The sequence below is a fragment of the Pholcus phalangioides genome, unplaced genomic scaffold, assembly GCF_987345545.1.
Source record: "Pholcus phalangioides strain wild (caught in Gottingen) unplaced genomic scaffold, Ppha-v1.0 ptg000009l_1, whole genome shotgun sequence".
In the NCBI taxonomy this organism is placed as follows: Eukaryota; Metazoa; Arthropoda; class Arachnida; order Araneae; family Pholcidae; genus Pholcus; species Pholcus phalangioides.
This window is the reverse complement of record NW_028301602.1, coordinates 210,908-229,584: the sequence shown is the minus strand read 5'-3', so window position 1 is coordinate 229,584 and position 18,677 is coordinate 210,908. Positions and strand designations below refer to the sequence as shown.

Here is an 18,677-nt window from a genome sequence, read left to right as displayed (position 1 = left end):
ACAGCATGTAATAATACCTAAGACACTTCAATCAACCATCCTGCAAGAACTACACTCAACTCATTGCGGAATTGTGAAGATGAAAGCACTTGCTCGAAATTACTGCTATTGGAAGAATATTGACTCTGACATAGAAAGTCTAGTGAAAAGTTGCAAGAGCTGTTGTGACGACAAGAAAAATCCACAGAAAGCTCCATTGCACAATTGGGAAAGTCCAACAAGAAATTGGCAACGTGTTCACATGGACTATGAGGGACCCTTCATGGGACATTTTTTCTTACTTGTCATCGATGCAAAATCTAAATGGCCAGAAATCGACTACATGAAGAAAGCTCCAGATTCTGCTATTACAATTCATTTCCTGCGAGAAATATTCAGTCGACATGGACTGCCAGAAATTCTCGTTAGTGATAATGCTTCAATTTTCAAATCACAAGAATTCATGGACTTCTGCAAACAAAATGGTATTAGACAACGAATGATAGCTCCTGGTCATCCCTCAACAAATGGACAAGCAGAACGTTATTGCCAAACCCTGAAGACAAAACTGAAATGCATGGAATTCGAACAAGGAACACTTCACGAAAAATTATGTAAACTACTGTTTCGGTACAGAGCTACAATTCTTTCATGTGGAAAGACTCCAGCAGAATTATTGTTGGGAGAGAATCTCGGAACAAAGCTAGATCTCCTCAAACGTACAACTCCTGAGGCATACAAGAACAATGCAATACAGCCAGTCTTTGACAAATTTTTCAAGGAAGAAGATAGAGTACGGACAAGAAATTACACTCATTCAAGCCTATGGAATCATTACCTAGTTGAACTAGATGATGGATACATTATCAAGAGACATTTTGAACAGCTTTGACGGTGTGAAGTCAATCGACAGTCTTCTCCAACTCCTATTCGACTATCTGTTCCTATGAGGCACTTCCCTCAAAAGAAATCTGTCACTTTTAGTGATCATGTAAGTCAACGAGAGATTCCTGCAATTTGCCAGCACAATACTTCATCTATGGTAGATGCTTCTACTGAAACAGAGCAAACTTCAAATGCAATTCCTCGATCAACAAGAACTATTTTTTCTCCAGCTCAGACTACTCAACTGAGACGCTTAACTCGCTCCAGAAAACCAGTTCAAAGATTGAACTTGTGACTGTTCAAATGTTGATTCCTGTGTATAACTTTTGATTGTATCGTTGTATCATTTATCATCTCTTAATTTAGTGTGGGAGAATTTTTATGTATCTGGCAACACCAGAAAATAAGCAGTATTATGTTGTACAAAAGTGGCAACACTTAAAGGGAATGACAACATGGCGGGAATGAGATGTAAATATTGTTCCGTAATAAATTAGTAAATAATTACCGTTCAGCTCATGATTCACTACCGAAACGGCACATAAAAGACAATAAAACGTGTTAATTGGAGCTGATGTGGTGGGAAGATTATTCACTGGAAAGAAAAGGGTTCTCAATATGGAGACCTGTCTTGGATGGACTTTGCTGGGAAAGACTAATATGTATTTGGAAGATGAAGATACAGTAGCAGCAACGACCATTGCAATGTTTATAAAAGAATCCAAGATATCAGATCTTTTCGACCTTGATGTGCTTCGCATAACTGATCCTGCTGCCACAAAACTGAAGCAAGAGAAGGAGTTTCTGACCAAACAATTTTTTGAAGAGACTGTCCAGGTGAATACAGATGGCAGGTATGAAATTGCTCTACCTTGGCGTGAAGATCATCCACCCCTACCCTCTAATAAGGACTTGGCTGTGAAGAGGTTGGACACCATGACCAAGAGACTCCACACAGAAAATTTGTTCAATTCATATGGTGATGTCTTCAAGGAATGGGCGTCCTTAGGTATCATCGAAGAAGTACCAGATGAAGCTGTACAAAAAGAACATTATTTGCCTCATAGACTGGTTGTCAAGAAACAAGGAACCTTCAAAGTGCGTCCTGTGTTTGATGCTTCAGCTAGGAAGGTAGGATCACCCTCTTTAAATCAGTGTTTGGAGCCTGGTCCCAACTTGTTGGAATTGATCCCTAACCTTCTTCTAAGATTCAGAGAATTCAAGTATGGGCTCACTGCAGATATTGAGAAGTTTTTTTTACAAATAAGTGTATGTCCAGAGGATCGTGACTATCTGCGTTTCTTGTGGTGGAATGAGAAGGAAAACTTGATGATCCTGCGTCATTCTAGAGTTGTATTTGGCGTCAAAAGTAGTCCATTTCTCTTAGAAGCTGTTCTGGATCACCACTTGAAGGAATACTTAAATTATTCAAAATTCCAACACACTGCTGAGAAACTCCTCAAGAACTTCTATGTTGATAATCTTGTCATCAGTCTGGATAATGAATTTGAAATTCCATATTTCACTGAACAAGCTCGTTTAATCATGGCTGAAGGGAAGTTCAATTTGAGAGAATGGCAGTACACAGGAGATGACAACCCAGATAAATTCATATCACTTCTAGGATTTGTGTGGGATCATGAAAAGGATGTTCTTAAAATGAACTTGGATTGGTTGGAGACTTATAAATTTGATAAGATTTCCAAAAGGACAATTCCTTCTGTGACTCACAAGATTTTTGATCCTATCGATTTCTTGTCTCCTGTTTTGCTGAAACCTAAGCTGTTGTTACAGAGAATGTGAAAGGATGGCTTGTCATGGGACAGTGAGGTGAAAGGTGATTTGAAAAAGGAGTTTATGGATTGGTATGTGGACCTTATTCTTTTAAGGGATGAGTCCATAGAGCGTCATTTTTTGCGTGAATCAGAGAAGAGTAAGAAAAGTGTTAGTGTTCCCACCTTCTGCGATGCAAGTGCCTATGCATATGCCGCTGCAGTCTTCATTCGTGTTACGTGCTTGCAGGGCATCAAAGTCCATCTATTGGCAGCTAAATCTATAGTTTCTCCTGTGAAGCCTGTCTCTATCCCTCGTTTAGAACTGTTGGCTGTCATGGTGGGAGCTCGCTTATGTAAATCTATTTTAGAGGGGCTCCAGTGGAAGGATATTGAACAACATTTTTGGACTGATTCTTACAGTATTGACCTGGATACAACAAAATGAACCATGGAATGTTTTGTACATAATCGAGTACAAGAGATAAGGAAGTTGACAGATCCAGACCTCTGGAAACATATTCCAGGGACTAGCAATCCTGCTGACCTACCATGAAGAGGCTGTTCAGCCAGACAATTGTTGTCAAATAAATGGTGGAAGGGACCTACATGGCTTTCACAACCAGAAGCAGAGTGGACTGCTACAGAACTTGTATTTGACAGAGACGCAATCTTAAGAGAGAAAAAGAAATCTACATCATCATCATCATCATCATTTGGCGTCCCATAGGGGAAGAGCTTAGGCAAATTTTGCCCATTGCTCTAGCACCAAGTGGTTCAACATGAGTTGTAGGTCATGTAAGAATGAAGAAAGATATTATTCTGTGGAAATACCCAGAGTTTGGTGACTGCTCCAGGGACGAGAGTTATGGTGTCTATTACCACATTGTATTGGGTCTCTGTATGGGACATTAAGGAGAACCACAACCAGTAAAGCCATGTCAGAGAATTTGAGGCTGCTCCTGTCTGCGGTGCCCTTTTAGAAAAGGAGCAGAGAAGGTCTCAGGGATATGGCTGAGAACTCAACATGAGGTTATTAAATAGTAAAGCAGAATTGAAACTCACCATGAATTTAGGTGTTTAGTGTAATTTAGAAAATTTACCAAGTTGTAAATGCTGGGAGCATTCACAACTTCACTTAGAGTCACCTGATGATCACCGAAGTAGTTCCTTCTCGGGATGGAGAAGGCGGGACATCGTCCCACATAGTGGAGTGGAGTTTCGTCTTCTTCTCCACACGCAGGACAAATAGGTGAATCTGTATAACTACAGTTGTGTAGGTGTTTCGCTAGGTTAGCATGACCAGTGATGATCTGTATAACCTGTCGAATTTGTTTCCTGTTCAATGAGATAAGTTTTTTAGCAATATTCGGATGGGTTCCCAAGGCCAGCTTGGCCTGTCTGCAGTCCTGCCTTGAGTTCCATTGCCGCATGTGTTTGTCTTCTATCCATTGTTTGACATCTCCTTTGACGGTTGACATCGAAACAGGATAGAAAGGTTCAGGACCAGATAGCTTCATGTTCGCTGCCTCTTTGGCTATCTGGTCTGCGAGTTCATTTCCCTGGAAATTTACGTGACCAGGAACCCAGTAAAGGTTGATGTTGTTGCTCAATGCGGCCAAGTTATTCAGCATGTCAGTGCAGTAGAAATCTACATCAAGTTCTGTAACTATTTGTTCATTGAGCCAGTCAACTACTGAAGGAGATGGAAATGCATCTCAATTCCACTACTATTTCTCAAGATATGACAAGATGATTCGAATGATGGCCTGGATGTTGAGATTTATTTCTAACTGTTGTGTTTCTAAATTGTTGAGAGTGACTGGAGAATTATCTTATGAAGAAGTCAAAAGAGCAGAAATCAAGTTACTGAAAGTTTTACAAAACGAATACTTCTTGGATGAAAAGAACAAAAAGAAATTGAGTTCATTAATGCCATTCACAGATAATGATGGACTGTTGAGGTTGAAAACCAAGATAACTTACAGGAAAGATATGTTTAATTTTCGCAGTCCCGTCGTTTTACCTTCAGACCACAAGGTGGTAAAGCGACTAATAATGACAGAGCATAAGAAGAATTTGAATACTGGGACTCAGATGCTGTTAAATATTCTAAGAGAGCATTATTGGATTTTGAATGCAAGAAAAACTGTAAGATCCACAACACACTGCTAAGTGTGTTGTTTGCTTGAGGCATGCCAAACAGACACTGACTGCTCCAACATCTTCACTGCCTGGAAACAGAATAAAAGACGCAAGTGTTTTTGAGATTGTTAGAATCGATACAGCTGGGCCCTTATACTTGAAGGGAAATATCAAGGCGTGGATATGCATATACACCAGTGCTGTATTTCGAGCTGTTCATTTTGAACTTTTATCATCTCTATCTACTGAGGCTTTCCTGCAAGGTTTTCAGAGATTTATTGCACATAGAGGTAGGCCCTCTGTGATAACGGTACCAATTTTGTGGGTGCTTCCAATCAATTGAAACTGGTTGACTGGGATGAAATTGCCCGACATAGCACTACAAAGAAAATTCAGTGGGTCTTTAACCCACCTACTGCTGCCTGGTGGGGTGGTTTTTGGGAACGATTAATTGGTGTTACAAAACAGATCCTGAGAAAGGTTCTTGGTCGATCTCTTCTGTCATATGAAGAACTTTTGACTGTGTTGTGTGACACTGAGTCAATAGTGAATTCTAGACCACTTACCCATGTATCAACTGTGGATAGTAGCCTCATTCCGCTATCACCAAACAGTTTCTTGCAAGACATCTGTGAAACTGGAGTGCCTGATGTTGATCAAATTGATGAAAAAAGTCTTAATAAGAGAATGAAGTATCGACAGCAATTGGTAAATGACCTTTGGAAAAGATTTCGATCTGAATATTTGGGGCTTCTGATTCAGAGGGGTGAGTTTAAGAAATATGATAAGCAGGTAAATGTTGGTGACATGGTGCTCATTGGAAATGATTCAACAAAATGTCTCGAATGGCCATTGGGACTGGTAACAGGTATATTGCCTGGCAGAGACCAAGTGAAGAGATTGGTGCGGTTGAAAACATCTAAGGGTGAATGCCTGAGACCAGTTCAGAGACTTATCCTCCTAGAAGTCTCAGCGGATGATACCCAAATCTCCAAGATGCAGGAGGTGAAGACTAGGTTTGGCAGGACAGTAAAAGCTCCTACAAGACTGAAACTTTGAAAATTGTCTAATTTTTTTTTTATTTGATACCTACAGAGGCACATAGACTTGGTTGAAGGGGTGCAGAGAAGAGCTACATGTGTTCTTATTGGCACACAGGGCTTGAGTTATGAAGAGAGACTTCATTTTTTGAATATTTTTTACATTGGATGAACGCAGGTGTCGAGGAGATATGATTGAAGTGTTCAAAATTTTCAATGGGATGGATAGGATGGACCATGAACTTTTAGTACACCACCAATCGACTGCTTTTACAAGGGGACACCAGTATCGATTGGTGAGGGACAATGCAAGGTTATGGTGTCGCAGGGAATTTTTCTCTAATAGGGTTGCTAATAAATGGAATAGCTTACCCCGGAGGTAGTAAATTGTAACATAATTGACACGTTTAAAAAGAAATACGATAAACATGTTGGGGTAAATCGAGAAGCTATCCATAATTAGAATAAGACAACCATAAGTATTCTTTATGGGAATTGTATAATATTTTGTCATGTGTATATATTGTTTATAATTTTTGTTAATTGCATTTTTAATTGGGTTGCTATATTTTTGAAATATATGACATCCATATTTTTATGGGCATCCTTTTCTCAGCCACCTTGTTGGGCATTTTGCCTGTTGTGGTGTTGTATTTGTATGATGAAGACATAACTCTAGTTAATGGTGGTGGACTTTTAAAATCATCAGAACTAACAATTGGAAATGCAATAATTAAATCAAATAATTGTACATCTACCATGCATCAAGTTTTAGGGCTATATATATATATATATATATATGTTGTATTTCTACGTAGAAAGAAACTTTCCCTCATGTACTAGGTGCTGGTGTACCCCCCATGTTTTCAGATTCTTGGAATGCGCTTGAGAACGGTAATGTAACTATAGGTCACGCTGTCTGGGGGGTCATGCTGTTTACGTGGGAGTGTATAGAAGAAACCCATATACTCGCATCAGTTGAGGTTTGTCTTTTGCAGAGGGTGGCAGCAGGCAGCTCTCATCTGCTCTCACCACTAAATAAATTCTCATTTTTCTTGATGTTATGGAATTGCTACTGAATCTACGTGTCATTATTTTAAATATTTAGCAATTATTTTTTTTAAACACCACATATATATAGTAGAATATTGAGTAGGCTATTATATATATATATAATTAGTTTCACTCCTGATTGTTCTACAGCTGAGGCAACTAATACATTTTATTACGTTGATACAAATGATTCATTTGAACAAAATTATTTTAAATTTGATGATATGGACAATGAAGTAAAGATTTCAGATGTGAATAATTTGAAATTAAATGATAATTATAATAAAGGATTTGAAAAGAAGATGCATGTTCACAAAAAATAGTAACACTATTAAAATATGGATTCCTCTGAAATAAATATTTGGATTTTTTAATGATTATAGAAAAGTGATTACTGTATTTTCTGTGAAATTAGAATTTCAGAGAAATGAGAGTAGTAATATGTTATACACTCTTCCCTACAACTATAAACTTCTTTTGAAAAATTTAACATTATGGCTACCATATGTTAGATTTAAAAATTCTGCACTCATTGTATATGAATTGAAATTATCCGATAAATATTATGATATTTATTGGAATCAGTATAGACTGATATAGAAATCTGATAATACTCTCACGTCAAGTGGATCTTATTCTTTCCTGCTATATCTGATGAAGTTTTGCAATTTTATGTCATACCTCAATTGAAGAAAATAAACAATTCAAAACAAAATAACATGGTATTTGATAATTTAGATATAGTTGAATCCTAGTTGATGATAAATAGTGTTTGTGTTCCAAATGCTAATTATACCACAGATTTTAGTAAAAATTATTATAATAGACTCTACACAGCTCTTTTAGATGCAGGGTGAATAACATAAATTTTAAGACTGGTTGTATGATTAACTATTCAAATTTTGATAAATTACACCTGATTATTTGTTTCAATTTATCCAACCACGTTAACTATACAGATTTGAGTAATTTGAACATAGAATTCAACCAGAGATTAAAAGATAATCTTACTGAAGAATATGCGTCTTATTTCATATTTATATTTTCCATATTATATTATATATATATATATATATAAATTTATATACATATTTTATATTTATTTCATACGAACGAAAAAGATGCAAATTAAATATGAAAACTAAGGAGATCACTATAACAAAAACATTGAAAGATTATATTTTTGAATAAATAAATGAATGAAGGTCTTCCTGGTCCTCCAAGTATTGGATTTAAATTGACTAATGATGGAAATTATGATATGGAAAATAAAATTTTGAAAATCCTGTAGATGATATTTCAAATATTTTCTTTCAAATGAATTGCTGAAAATTGATGCGAGTCTCAAAAATATAATTGAAACTAATAAAAATATCACAGATGAAAGTTTTATCAATTATGTTAAAGAAACATAGGATGAGATTAAAAAATACAAGAGTTAATCAGAGACGAAATAGAATGGAATGTTTCAGAAATAAAAGAAAACCTTGGTAAAAACTATTTGAATATTAAAGATCCAAATGTTATTGATGTGAATAATAGAATTATTAAAGGTCTTGCAGATCCATGCATTTCTAAACATGCAGTTAATAAAAGATACGTTGATTAAAAAAAGTAAAAATAAAAAAATGATAGAAAAACTGATAATATTCTAACTATAGACAGAGATGGATTTTACATTCCTCCTTGTTTACAATTAAAAAATGGTTTATTCAATGCTGATGGAAAAAGAATAACAAATGTACCTAATCCTATAATAACAAATGATGTGGCAACAAAAGCATATGTGGATAATAAAATATACTATGCATCAATTATATTTGAACACAAAACTTGGTTATTTTTTAGATGATAATATGAAATTAAGATCAGATATGCACATAAAAATTAAAACAGTTATTGAGTTAGAAGATGGCGTAGCTCCTATTTTCAAATTCTTTTTAGGACAAAATACTCTATATTCTAGTATTATTTCATTTAAATATGTCAATTTTAAAAATTTTGTATTTAATAGTACGGGAAAACAAGGAGATAAATTTTCAATAGCAAATATGCCTGATAAATCTGTTAATCCTAATACTATAAGAATACACTTGGAAATTATTCATCTTAAATAAATGGATGAAGTCAACTTGGGTGAGGTTTAAAAAAATCCAATGCCTGAGAATTTATTCAGAAGATTTGAAAGTGGTCTCGATTGGAAATTAGTTTCTCAACATAAAAAGTTATCAGAAAAAAAATTTTTTTTTTTTATTACAAAAAAAAATTAGATTGGGAACTGATATCTGCTTATCAACAACTTTCTGAAAAATTTATCAGTGAAAATGAAAATCTTACAAATTCAGATATTATATCTCAATAGGGGCTGTTCAAGTATTACGCCATCATCGATGGTGTGTGGGGGGGGGGGGGGGGGTTCCAATTTGCTGACTTTTGATGAGAAGGGGGGGGGTTTGGATAATGGTTACATCATCAACCACCCTTTATGAAAATATGAGTTGGATTCAGAGGGGCAGAGCTGATGACAAAATTTTGCTGACAAGGGGGGGGGGGGGAGGGGATAAAAATTTGCTTACATAATACTTGAACGGCCCCCCTACCAAAAATTATCTAAAAATTTTGTAATTGATCTTAAAATAAAATAAATTAAATTCGAATAAAATATCTGAACATCAAAATCTAAGTGACAAATTTATAACAGATAACATAGATAAATTAAATATGAAATTGGTCTCTACATATCAGAATTTATCTTAAGATACAATTGAAAAACTTGATGGTGTTATAGATTGGGATGAAGTTTTTAAATATCCAAGAAATCCATCTTATTTATCCATCAATTTATAGTAAAACACAAGAAAAAATTGATGACTGTAGAGTGATAATGAAGTTGCATCTTTCTGATGAAAAATTTAATAGGGTTTACAGATGCTTGAAATTATGGTATAGGGCACGAGAGTGTTTAACAAAAAAAATAGCAATGTCAAATAATATATGTAGATTTATGAATCAAAATAAAATTAAGATTTAATAAAATTAAAATAAAATTAAGATTTAATGAAATTAAAATAAAATTAAGATTTAATGAAATTAAAAAAAAAACTAATTTGTTGAATATTTTTCAATCTTTTTAAAAAACTATTTATTGCATCTTCTAATTTATTTTAACTGTTCTGTTGCAAAAACAACTTTGCAAAGTACCAATTCAAAATCGTTTGTTTTGCAAGTTTTCTATCAATTTTCATCATTAAATCGTTCATTTTAACACTTTTGAAATCAAAACTATTCAAAGTTCAAAACGGTTATTCAAAAAAATTGTCGATTTCCATCAATATGGGGTGTTTTCTGATGATCAGAAAATTCATGAAAATGAGTGACAGAGTTTTTTTAAAAATGCTTAAAATTGATGAATTTATAGTAAAAAAATAGTATATAGAGTGCTAAAAACACTTGAAAATCACAAAGAAACATTGAAAATGTTTGTGATCATTGGGGTTTGAAAATGCAAAAAAAACCGCACAATTTTGAGATTTTTGGGTGTCCTCTAAGGAGCCCCATATACTACTTTGTGGTTAAGAGATAGGTCAAAACGAGTTATGGTGAATGTGGAATTCATTCAGTTATAATATGAATCAGTGAAATTTAGAAAACCGCCAGAAAGGGTTAAGCTTAAAGTATATTTAAATAAAGTCTGTATTATCAGAATTTTCATCTTTCAGAGATAGGTCTGATTCACATTAGCTCAAATAATCAAGGCCTTGCTGTAGAGTTATAGTAGTTCCCCTTGTAACTCTCATACTAATATTTTGTGCCGTTTATTAAAACCACTGGAAAATTCAACCAACATCAGAACTCTGATAAAGTTATGAGTCAATTTAAGCTTTTTTGCCTCCCAATCTGCATGATATAACAATAGTATAGTGTATAGCCTAAAGTCAACACTTGTTTACAACTACCCCCCATCCTGTCAAAAATAGACATAATATCAGGTGGTCATTACATTGAAAAGAAAACATATATGATAGTTGATGTATGAAAACATTTGGCACATATCCTACCAGTCATTGCAATGGAACGATCGTGTAAGTGGGGGGGGGGGGGTCATTATGACAAGCATAGACTGTAATACAAATACAAATACAACGGCACAACAGGCAAAATGCCCAACGAGGTGGCTGATAAAAAGATGCCCATAAAAATATGGATGTCATATGTTTCAAAAATACAGCAACCCAATTAAAAATGCAATTAACACAAATTACAAACAATATATACACATGATAAAATATTATACAATGCCCATAAAGAATACTTATGGTTGTCTTATTCTAAGAATGGATAGCTTCTCGACTTACCCCAACATGTTTATCGTATTTCTTTTTAAACGTGTCAATTGTGTTACAATTTACTACCTCCGGGGGTAAGCTATTCCATTTATTGACAACCCTATTGGAGAAAAATTCCCTGCGACACCATAACCTTGCATTGTCCCTCACCAATCGATACTGGTGTCCCCTTGTAAAAGCAGTCGATTGGCGGTGTACTAAAAGTTCATGGTCCATCCTATCCATCCCATTGAAAATTTTGAACACTTCGATCATATCTCCTCGACACCTGCGTTCATCCAATGTAAACATATTCAAAAAATGAAGTCTTTCTTCATAACTCAAGCCCTGTGTGCCAATAAGGACACGCGTAGCTCTTCTCTGCACCCCTTCAACCAAGTCTATGTCCCTCTGTAGGTATGGTCTCCAAAACCTTACAGCATACTCCAGTCCAGGACGAACTAAGCCTCGAAAAAGCGGAAGAATGACTTTAGGAGAACGCGAAGAGACCTTTTTGAAAATGAGACCAAGCATCCTATTCGCTTTTTTGACAACCGCTGAACAATGTTCAGAAAACTTAAGTCGCTCGTCAATGAGAATTCCCAAATCGGTGACTCTAGTTGCATCCGGGATAGTGACACCATTCAACTCGTAAGAGAACCGTGGGTTGTTCGAACCAAAATGAGCGACCATGCACTTATCTACGCTAAACGTCATGCTCCATTCATTTGCCCATGCTGCAATCTTGTTTAAGTTGGTCTGGAGCAACTCCCTATCGCTTTCATTTCCGATTATCCCCATTAACTTCACATCATCTGCGAATTTGCTAGTAATTCCATCGATACCCTGATCGAGTTTGTCGATAAAAAGTGAAAAAAGTATGGGGCCAAGGACACTTCCCTGAGGAACTCCACTTGTGACGTCTGTCCAACCAGAGAATTCCCCGTTCACCATAACTCGTTGCGACCTATCTCTTAACCACGATTCTATCCAATTCAGGAAGTTGCCCCCTATTCCAATCTCGTGTAAACGCTTCAAGAGTTTGCCATGTTGGACCCGATCGAATGCCTTCTGGAAATCAAGGTAAACAACGTCGACATTTTTGCTCTTACCCAAAGCCTTAGTCACGTAATCATAGAAGCAAAGGAGGTTAGTTACACATGACTTCCCCTTCCTGAACCCATGCTGATTATCCGACAATACATTATTCTCGTCTATCCACTTCACAAACTGCCTTTTGATGATAATTTCCAAAATTTTCGAGAGGGAGCTCGTCAAACTCACTGGACGATAATTAAACACCACTTCTCTACTACCCTTCTTAAATATCGGAACAACGTTAGCCAGTTTCCAATCTCTCGGGACGATACCCTCAGCAACACTACTCCTGTATATCTGCGCGACTGGCCCCAACAATTCATTAGCACCTTCCCTGAGAACCCTGGGATAGATATCATCTGGTCCTGGTGCTTTGCTTGCACATACATTTCTTAGAAGATTTAGGACCTCCACGTCTTCCACTTGAATATCGTTGAGCGTTTTATTACCCCATGCAACACCCGTATATCGAATATCATTATCTCCATTAAAAACCGACGTGAAAAAGTCATTGAAAGCACTACACATGCCTACATTGCTCTCTACTTTTGAGCCTCCTATCGAGAGGGGGCCAACTGTCCCCTTACATCCATTATTGACGTATCGAAAAAATGATTTTGGGTCAGAGCCAATGTTATCTGCCAACCTAGATTCAACTTGCTTTTTACTATCCCTTATCGCTTTCTTCAACAGTCTTCTTTTATCAGTAAACAATGATAGGTCACCTCGTCCACTTTTATACTCTCTGAATGCTCTTTTCTTTTCAAGATAAAGGTTCCGCACGCTATCCGTGAGCCATAGAGGGTGTGATGTACAAACACGCTTTTTTCGAACAAACTGTATGACGTCGTGCAAAACAGAGGATAGCTTCGTACTAAATTCTTCCCATTGACTTACCACCCCTACTGATTCCAACCGGTCTTTGAAAACTTCCGCTAACCTTCTTCGCAAAACATCAAAGTTAGTTCTCCGAAAACAAGGAACCAGTCTTTTGTTATCAACCTTACCCGAGGAAAAGTTACAGTGAAATCTGACGATACGATGATCACTGGAAGAAAACTCTTCCCCCACCGAAACATGTTCAACTAGATCCTCAGAACTAGTAAGAACTAAATCCAAAATAGCAGTACCCCTAGTGGCTTCTGATACATGCTGATACAAAAAATTTTCGAGCACCAACTTAAGAAAGTCTCTTTCATACTGATTTCCAGATGAAAGGTTCTCCCAATCAATACCCGGGTAATTGAAATCCCCTAGTATGAGAACCCTCTTTCGCTTACACATGTAGGAAATTTCATCATGCATTTTGGCGATGTAGTTTTGATCCCTATTCGGTGGATTGTAACAAACCCCAACAATAAGCTTATGACGTCTTATGTTCTCAAGTTCAACCCATATGGTTTCAATATCACTTCTCTGCACGTTACACTCTCTAGCCTTCAAACATGATTTCACGTATATCAACACTCCACCCCCTTTCCTATCAGATCTATTTCTCAAAAAAGTATCGTATCCAGAGATGTGTAGGAAAGATTCATCCCCATCGTTTGCCCAAGATTCTGTAATGGCTATGAGATCCAAGCCCTCCACAACTATCATAGTTTCTAAAAAATCTTTCTTATTACCCAAGCTCCTGGCATTTATTAACACACATTTTAATTTGCCCGGTGGTTTGTTGTCAATCGAGAAGCCATCCAAGTCAGAGGTGGGTAATTCCCCGTCAATACTGTTGTGATTATCATTAACTAACCCGCATTCCCGACTACGTGGTCTGGGAGTAAAAAACCTGACCTAAGACTATCGTAAACCTCCCAGACCCCTCTCTTATTTAGATGGATCCCATCCGAACGAAGCCACCTATCGGTAAATGCGGGAAGCTCCAAGAACGTGACCCTAAGTGAGGAGCAAATGTCCTTCAGGCCTATATTGAATTGGTGGATCCTACTCCTATATCCCCTACTACCCCTTGGCAGCACTGGAATCACTGCCACATCTGAACCCCCCTCCCTAGCGGATAATAGTAAATCCCGGTATTCTGACAGAGACTCACTAATATTCGCTCCTACCTGATTTGTTCCCACCCACAGAATCACCCGCAAGGGCAACTTTCGGCGATGAAAAACGTCTCGAACGTTGCCAATCTTCCCCCCAGGAAGACAACAGCGCTCGAAACCCCGAAAATCCCTACACACTCGGTTCCCAAGTTCCCTAACCATAGAATCGCCGATGATTAAACCCCTATCACTATCCCCCTCTACCTCATCCACGACAACCCATTCGCCCTCTAAAATGTCGTTGTTCGTGGAGATTGCTTCTTCATCAACAGGTGGCTCGACGACCAGAGGGTCCGTTATAACCGGGCCCTCTAGCACCATAACTTTTTCCCGTAAAGCTTCGACCTCGAGTTCCAGCCTTTTTCTATCCAAGCACCCTTTACAATTGAAACTATCAGCTACTATACCCCTAGACCAGGGAAACCTCCCGTCGCAAGCTCTACACAACACTAGTCGAGGTCGAGGCATACTAACACTATTGGTAAAGCTAGATAATAATAATAATGCTTAACAATAGGAAAATGAGAAACGTTAACTGGAAATTAAAATAATGTAAAATACATTACTATGCAAAATATACGTAAGAGACTATACGAAAAAATTACGTAAAGTAGAATGCTCAGCACTAAATCACGAAGAATAAAATAAATATGTATATAAAGAATACAACACCCTCTAAAAAAAGTATTAAACTACGAAGTACAATTTATACTTATTAGAATTAGCTAACTATCTCAAAACACTAACACTACAACAATAGGCCCAATGGAAAAAAAACAATGAAGTAATAACACTATGTTTTATATTAATTGAATTCAATGGATCAAAAACAAAATTAGATTATACTTTCCAATTTCACTTTGAAATTACACTGAAATGCTCCTTCATTCCACCCAACACCTTGACATAACTTTCTGATAATGTCTTCAGCGAATGCTCAGTTTTTTCTAATTTCTCAGTGAGGTTTGCTATCTTCTCCTATATAATATTGATAAACTAATATTGAAACCATGTGTATAATAAAAACACAATTTTGTTATGATATATTTATAGAACAAATAAACTTGGAACACCGTTGAAAATAGATTCAAATTTTACTTTAAATGACAGCATAAAGAATACTATGAAAATTCGTATAAAGGACATGGACCAATAATGAGATTTGGTACTATGATTTCGAGAGTAAGTATGTAAATAGCTACGCAAGGATATAAAGCTTGTTATATAGGCTAGAAAATTAATTTACTGGGGTGGGGGGGGGCACGCTATGGTGTGTTAAGAAGTATATGTCACAACAATCCATGTCCTCACACTGCCAGCATTGTTGCCTAATACAGTCGACCCTCGATATAACAACACTCTTCGTCTTGTCGAAAAAGGACGTTACATTGAGAGGGTTGTTATATCAAAAGTAAAGCATGTATGATAGTTGTGCTGTGAAAACATTTAGAACTTATCTTACCGGTCGTTGTAATGGAATGGTTGCTATAACATGGTGTCATTATAACAAGCATCAACTGTATTTGTTCCAATGAAAAATAAGTGCAGTAGAACACTGATTATCCGAACATCAATTTTCTGAACAACTCGGTCAACCGAACACCTTTTCAACCAAACTCATTTTTCGTTTTCTATGCCCAATAATGCTCAACAGTTGGTATTTCCTTGGAACTTGAGAGAGAGAGAGAATCCTCTTATCTCCCAACTCGACAGCTCCATTCTATTGTACAATAATCCACTTCCAAACAATTGTACATACCGTACCTATGAGCCATAGATGTAAACAATGTAGAATCCTGGTACAGCGTACGTAGTTATAAATGCGTGAATCCTGCGGGTGTGCTGTAATGAAAGGGAGGTGAGGGTCTTCTTGACAACAAAACAGTTCTTATCACAGTTTTGTCGGGGGAAGGGGGTGGTATCTTTCCCAGCTTGCTTAAAAACAGATATTTTTCAATCTTTCTTAAGCTTTAGTAGTGCCAACACTTTTTGTCTTTGTCAAGTGCAGAATGGCGACAAAACAAAAACGCATTGTTTTAAACATAGAAAAAAAGTAGAAATAGTGAAAAGATTGAAAGTGGGTGATGGTGTGTGGAAACTTGCAGTTGAATACAGACTAAGTGTAGCAACCATCAGTGATTTAAAAAAAATTTGTGATAAGAATAGAAAATTTTACAGCCAGTTTGGAAACAGCAGATGGACTAAAAAAAAAATTCACAATGAAATGGGCAGAGAATGAAAAGCTAGACAAAGCTGTTTACACTTGGTTCATACAAAAAAAGAACTGATGGTGTTCCGATAAGATGCTTCAGGAGAAAGCTAAACTTCTCAATGAAATGCTACAAGGTGATAAACATTTTCAACCGAGTGTGGACTGGTTGCAGCATTTCAAGTCAAGACACGGAATTCGCCATTCTCCTTCAATAGAAAAAACACTTTGCAAATTCAGAAAATGCAGCCAAATTTGTTAAGGAATATGAAAAAATTGTCTAGGACGAAGATTTAATGGCCGATCAAGTTTACAACTGCGATGAGACTAGACTATCGGAAAGCTTTCCCATCAAAAACTCTTGTTAGTGGAACTGAATCTACAGCTCGTGGAAGGAAGAAAATAAAAGATCGTGTTACAATCCTTGCATGTGCAAATGCATCTAGGGCTCATTGCTTGCCTCTAACTATGGTATGGAAGAGCCCCAATCCAAGATGTTTCGAAAATGTTCGCTCATTACGGGTGAAATATTTGTTACAGAAAAATGCTTGGATGGATTCTAACAAGTTTGCTGAATGGTTTGGATGCATTTATGCCCCAGAAGTTCAAACAAGATTAAAAGGAAAAGGTTTAGGCAAAGCAGTTCTATTAATGGAGACCATACCTACAGAGGGACATAGACTTGGTTGAAGGGGTGCAGAGAAGAGCTATGTGTGTCCTTATTGGCACATGGGGCTTGAGTTATGAAGAAAGACTTCATTTTTTGAATATGTTACATTAGATGAACGCAGGTGTCTGGGAGATATGATCGAAGTGTTCAACATTTTCAATGGGGTGGATAGGATGAACCATGAATTATTATTACACCATCAATCGACTGCTTTTACAAGGGGACACCAGTATCAATTGGTAAGGGACAATGCAAGATTGTTGGGGTAAATTGAAAAGTTATCCATACTTGGATAAGACAATCATAAGTATTCTTTATGGACATTGTATAATATTTTATCATGTATTTATATAGTTTGTATAGTTTGTAATTGCATTTTTAATTGGGTTGCTGCATTTTTCAAACATATGACATCCATATTTGTTATGGGCATCTTTTTTTCCGCCATCTCCTTAGGCATTTTGCCTATTGTGGCGTTGTATTTGTAATAAATAAAATTGGTGTTTTTAATTAAAAATAAAATTACTGGTGATTTCAAATGAATTGAAATATATTGAATTTCAATTATATATGCTATTCATTAAGTTAAATCAATATTAAAAAACAAGTAATTGAAAGATTTTCATTGCTATGACAATAAAATTTAAAGATGATATATTGTATTTTAATATTACTTGCAGAATCAATTTTATTTTCAACATTTGTTACAATTTTACAGCTAATCAAGAAAATATTGAGAGAGCATATTTTTTCAGTCTGAAATATACTGAGAAAGTGAATTTTCTTGATGTTATGTCAAAACTAATATTTGGAAAAAAAGTTATTTGTCTCCTCTGGGAATCGAACCTGGGTCTCCTTGCATACCAGGCATGTGTGCTAACCAATAAATGGGTTCGATTCCCGAAACAAATCACCTTTCTTTCCAAATATCAGTTTCAGCATAACATCCAGAAAATTCCAATTTCAAAGTATATTTTGGGTCGAAAAAATACCATCTCTTAATACAAAAATGCCACTGGAGCGAAAATTTCTGTAGTTAAGGGAGGTTGCTATGTCTCCACTCAGCACTTCACACTACAAATGCATGTAATAAGGAATTGAAATGTGTGTCTCTGGTGTATTGGTTAGCACACTTGCCTGGTATGCAAGGGGATCCAGGTTTGATTCCCAGAGGAAACAAATCACTTTTTTTTAAAAATATTAGTTTAGGCACATAACATCCAGAAAATCCAATTTCTCAGTATAATCAAGAAAATGTAAAAAACTATTCACTAGATTGATTGATTGATGACCGCTCACGCCCAGAGCTGTTGTGCAAGACAACTTCCTCTCTTCACCTCCTAGGAGGCTGGGTCGTGTTGGAGTACTATTCACTAGAAATGCATCATAAAATTTACAACTTATTTTCTTATTTTTAATCTTTAAATGTTCTTTGCCCACTTTGCTT

General features: G+C 36.4%; 4 protein-coding genes across 10 annotated transcripts in view; 2 read left to right on the top strand and 2 right to left on the bottom strand.

Annotated features, from left to right (window-relative positions):
- LOC149081583 (uncharacterized) overlaps positions 1 to 18,677 on the bottom strand; it is a 219,792-nt gene that overhangs the window by 33,571 nt on the left and 167,544 nt on the right. For 4 of the 7 annotated variants that reach the window (XM_089236975.1, XM_089236974.1, XM_089236972.1 and 1 more), the window contains one exon: positions 15,203 to 15,329. In XM_089236975.1, the coding sequence (XP_089093101.1) occupies positions 15,207 to 15,329 (123 nt within the window). In that variant the 3' untranslated portion in view covers positions 15,203 to 15,206. Of the gene's footprint in view, positions 1 to 15,197; positions 15,330 to 18,677 lie in introns of all 7 variants that reach the window. The other 3 variants (XR_016193316.1, XM_089236973.1, XM_089236978.1) reach the window with 1 other exon arrangement.
- On the top strand, positions 1,483 to 2,667 carry LOC149081588 (uncharacterized). Its single transcript, XM_089236949.1, has one exon. It carries the CDS (start codon positions 1,483 to 1,485, stop codon positions 2,665 to 2,667), a length of 1,185 nt encoding a protein of 394 aa, XP_089093075.1.
- Positions 3,253 to 4,270, bottom strand: LOC149081587 (uncharacterized). Its single transcript, XM_089236948.1, has 3 exons — positions 3,740 to 4,270; positions 3,519 to 3,612; positions 3,253 to 3,308 (listed from the first exon to the last, which is right to left on the bottom strand). The coding sequence occupies exons 1-3, from the start codon at positions 4,268 to 4,270 to the stop codon at positions 3,253 to 3,255; spliced, it is 681 nt and encodes a 226-aa protein (XP_089093074.1).
- On the top strand, positions 4,389 to 4,811 carry LOC149081586 (uncharacterized). The gene has a single exon (XM_089236947.1). It carries the CDS (start codon positions 4,389 to 4,391, stop codon positions 4,809 to 4,811), a length of 423 nt encoding a protein of 140 aa, XP_089093073.1.

Coding starts and splice junctions, on each gene's coding strand:
- LOC149081588 (XM_089236949.1), top strand. CDS start 1,483: ATGGAGACCTGTCTTGGATGGACTTTGCTGGGAAAGACTAATATGTAT.
- LOC149081587 (XM_089236948.1), bottom strand. CDS start 4,270: ATGCTGAATAACTTGGCCGCATTGAGCAACAACATCAACCTTTACTGG. Junction 3,613..3,739: donor CTCCCAGCATTTACAACTTG/GTAAATTTTCTA, acceptor CTTTTCTAAAAG/GGCACCGCAGACAGGAGCAG. Junction 3,309..3,518: donor CAGAGACCCAATACAATGTG/GTAATAGACACC, acceptor TTCTCTCTTAAG/ATTGCGTCTCTGTCAAATAC.
- LOC149081586 (XM_089236947.1), top strand. CDS start 4,389: ATGATTCGAATGATGGCCTGGATGTTGAGATTTATTTCTAACTGTTGT.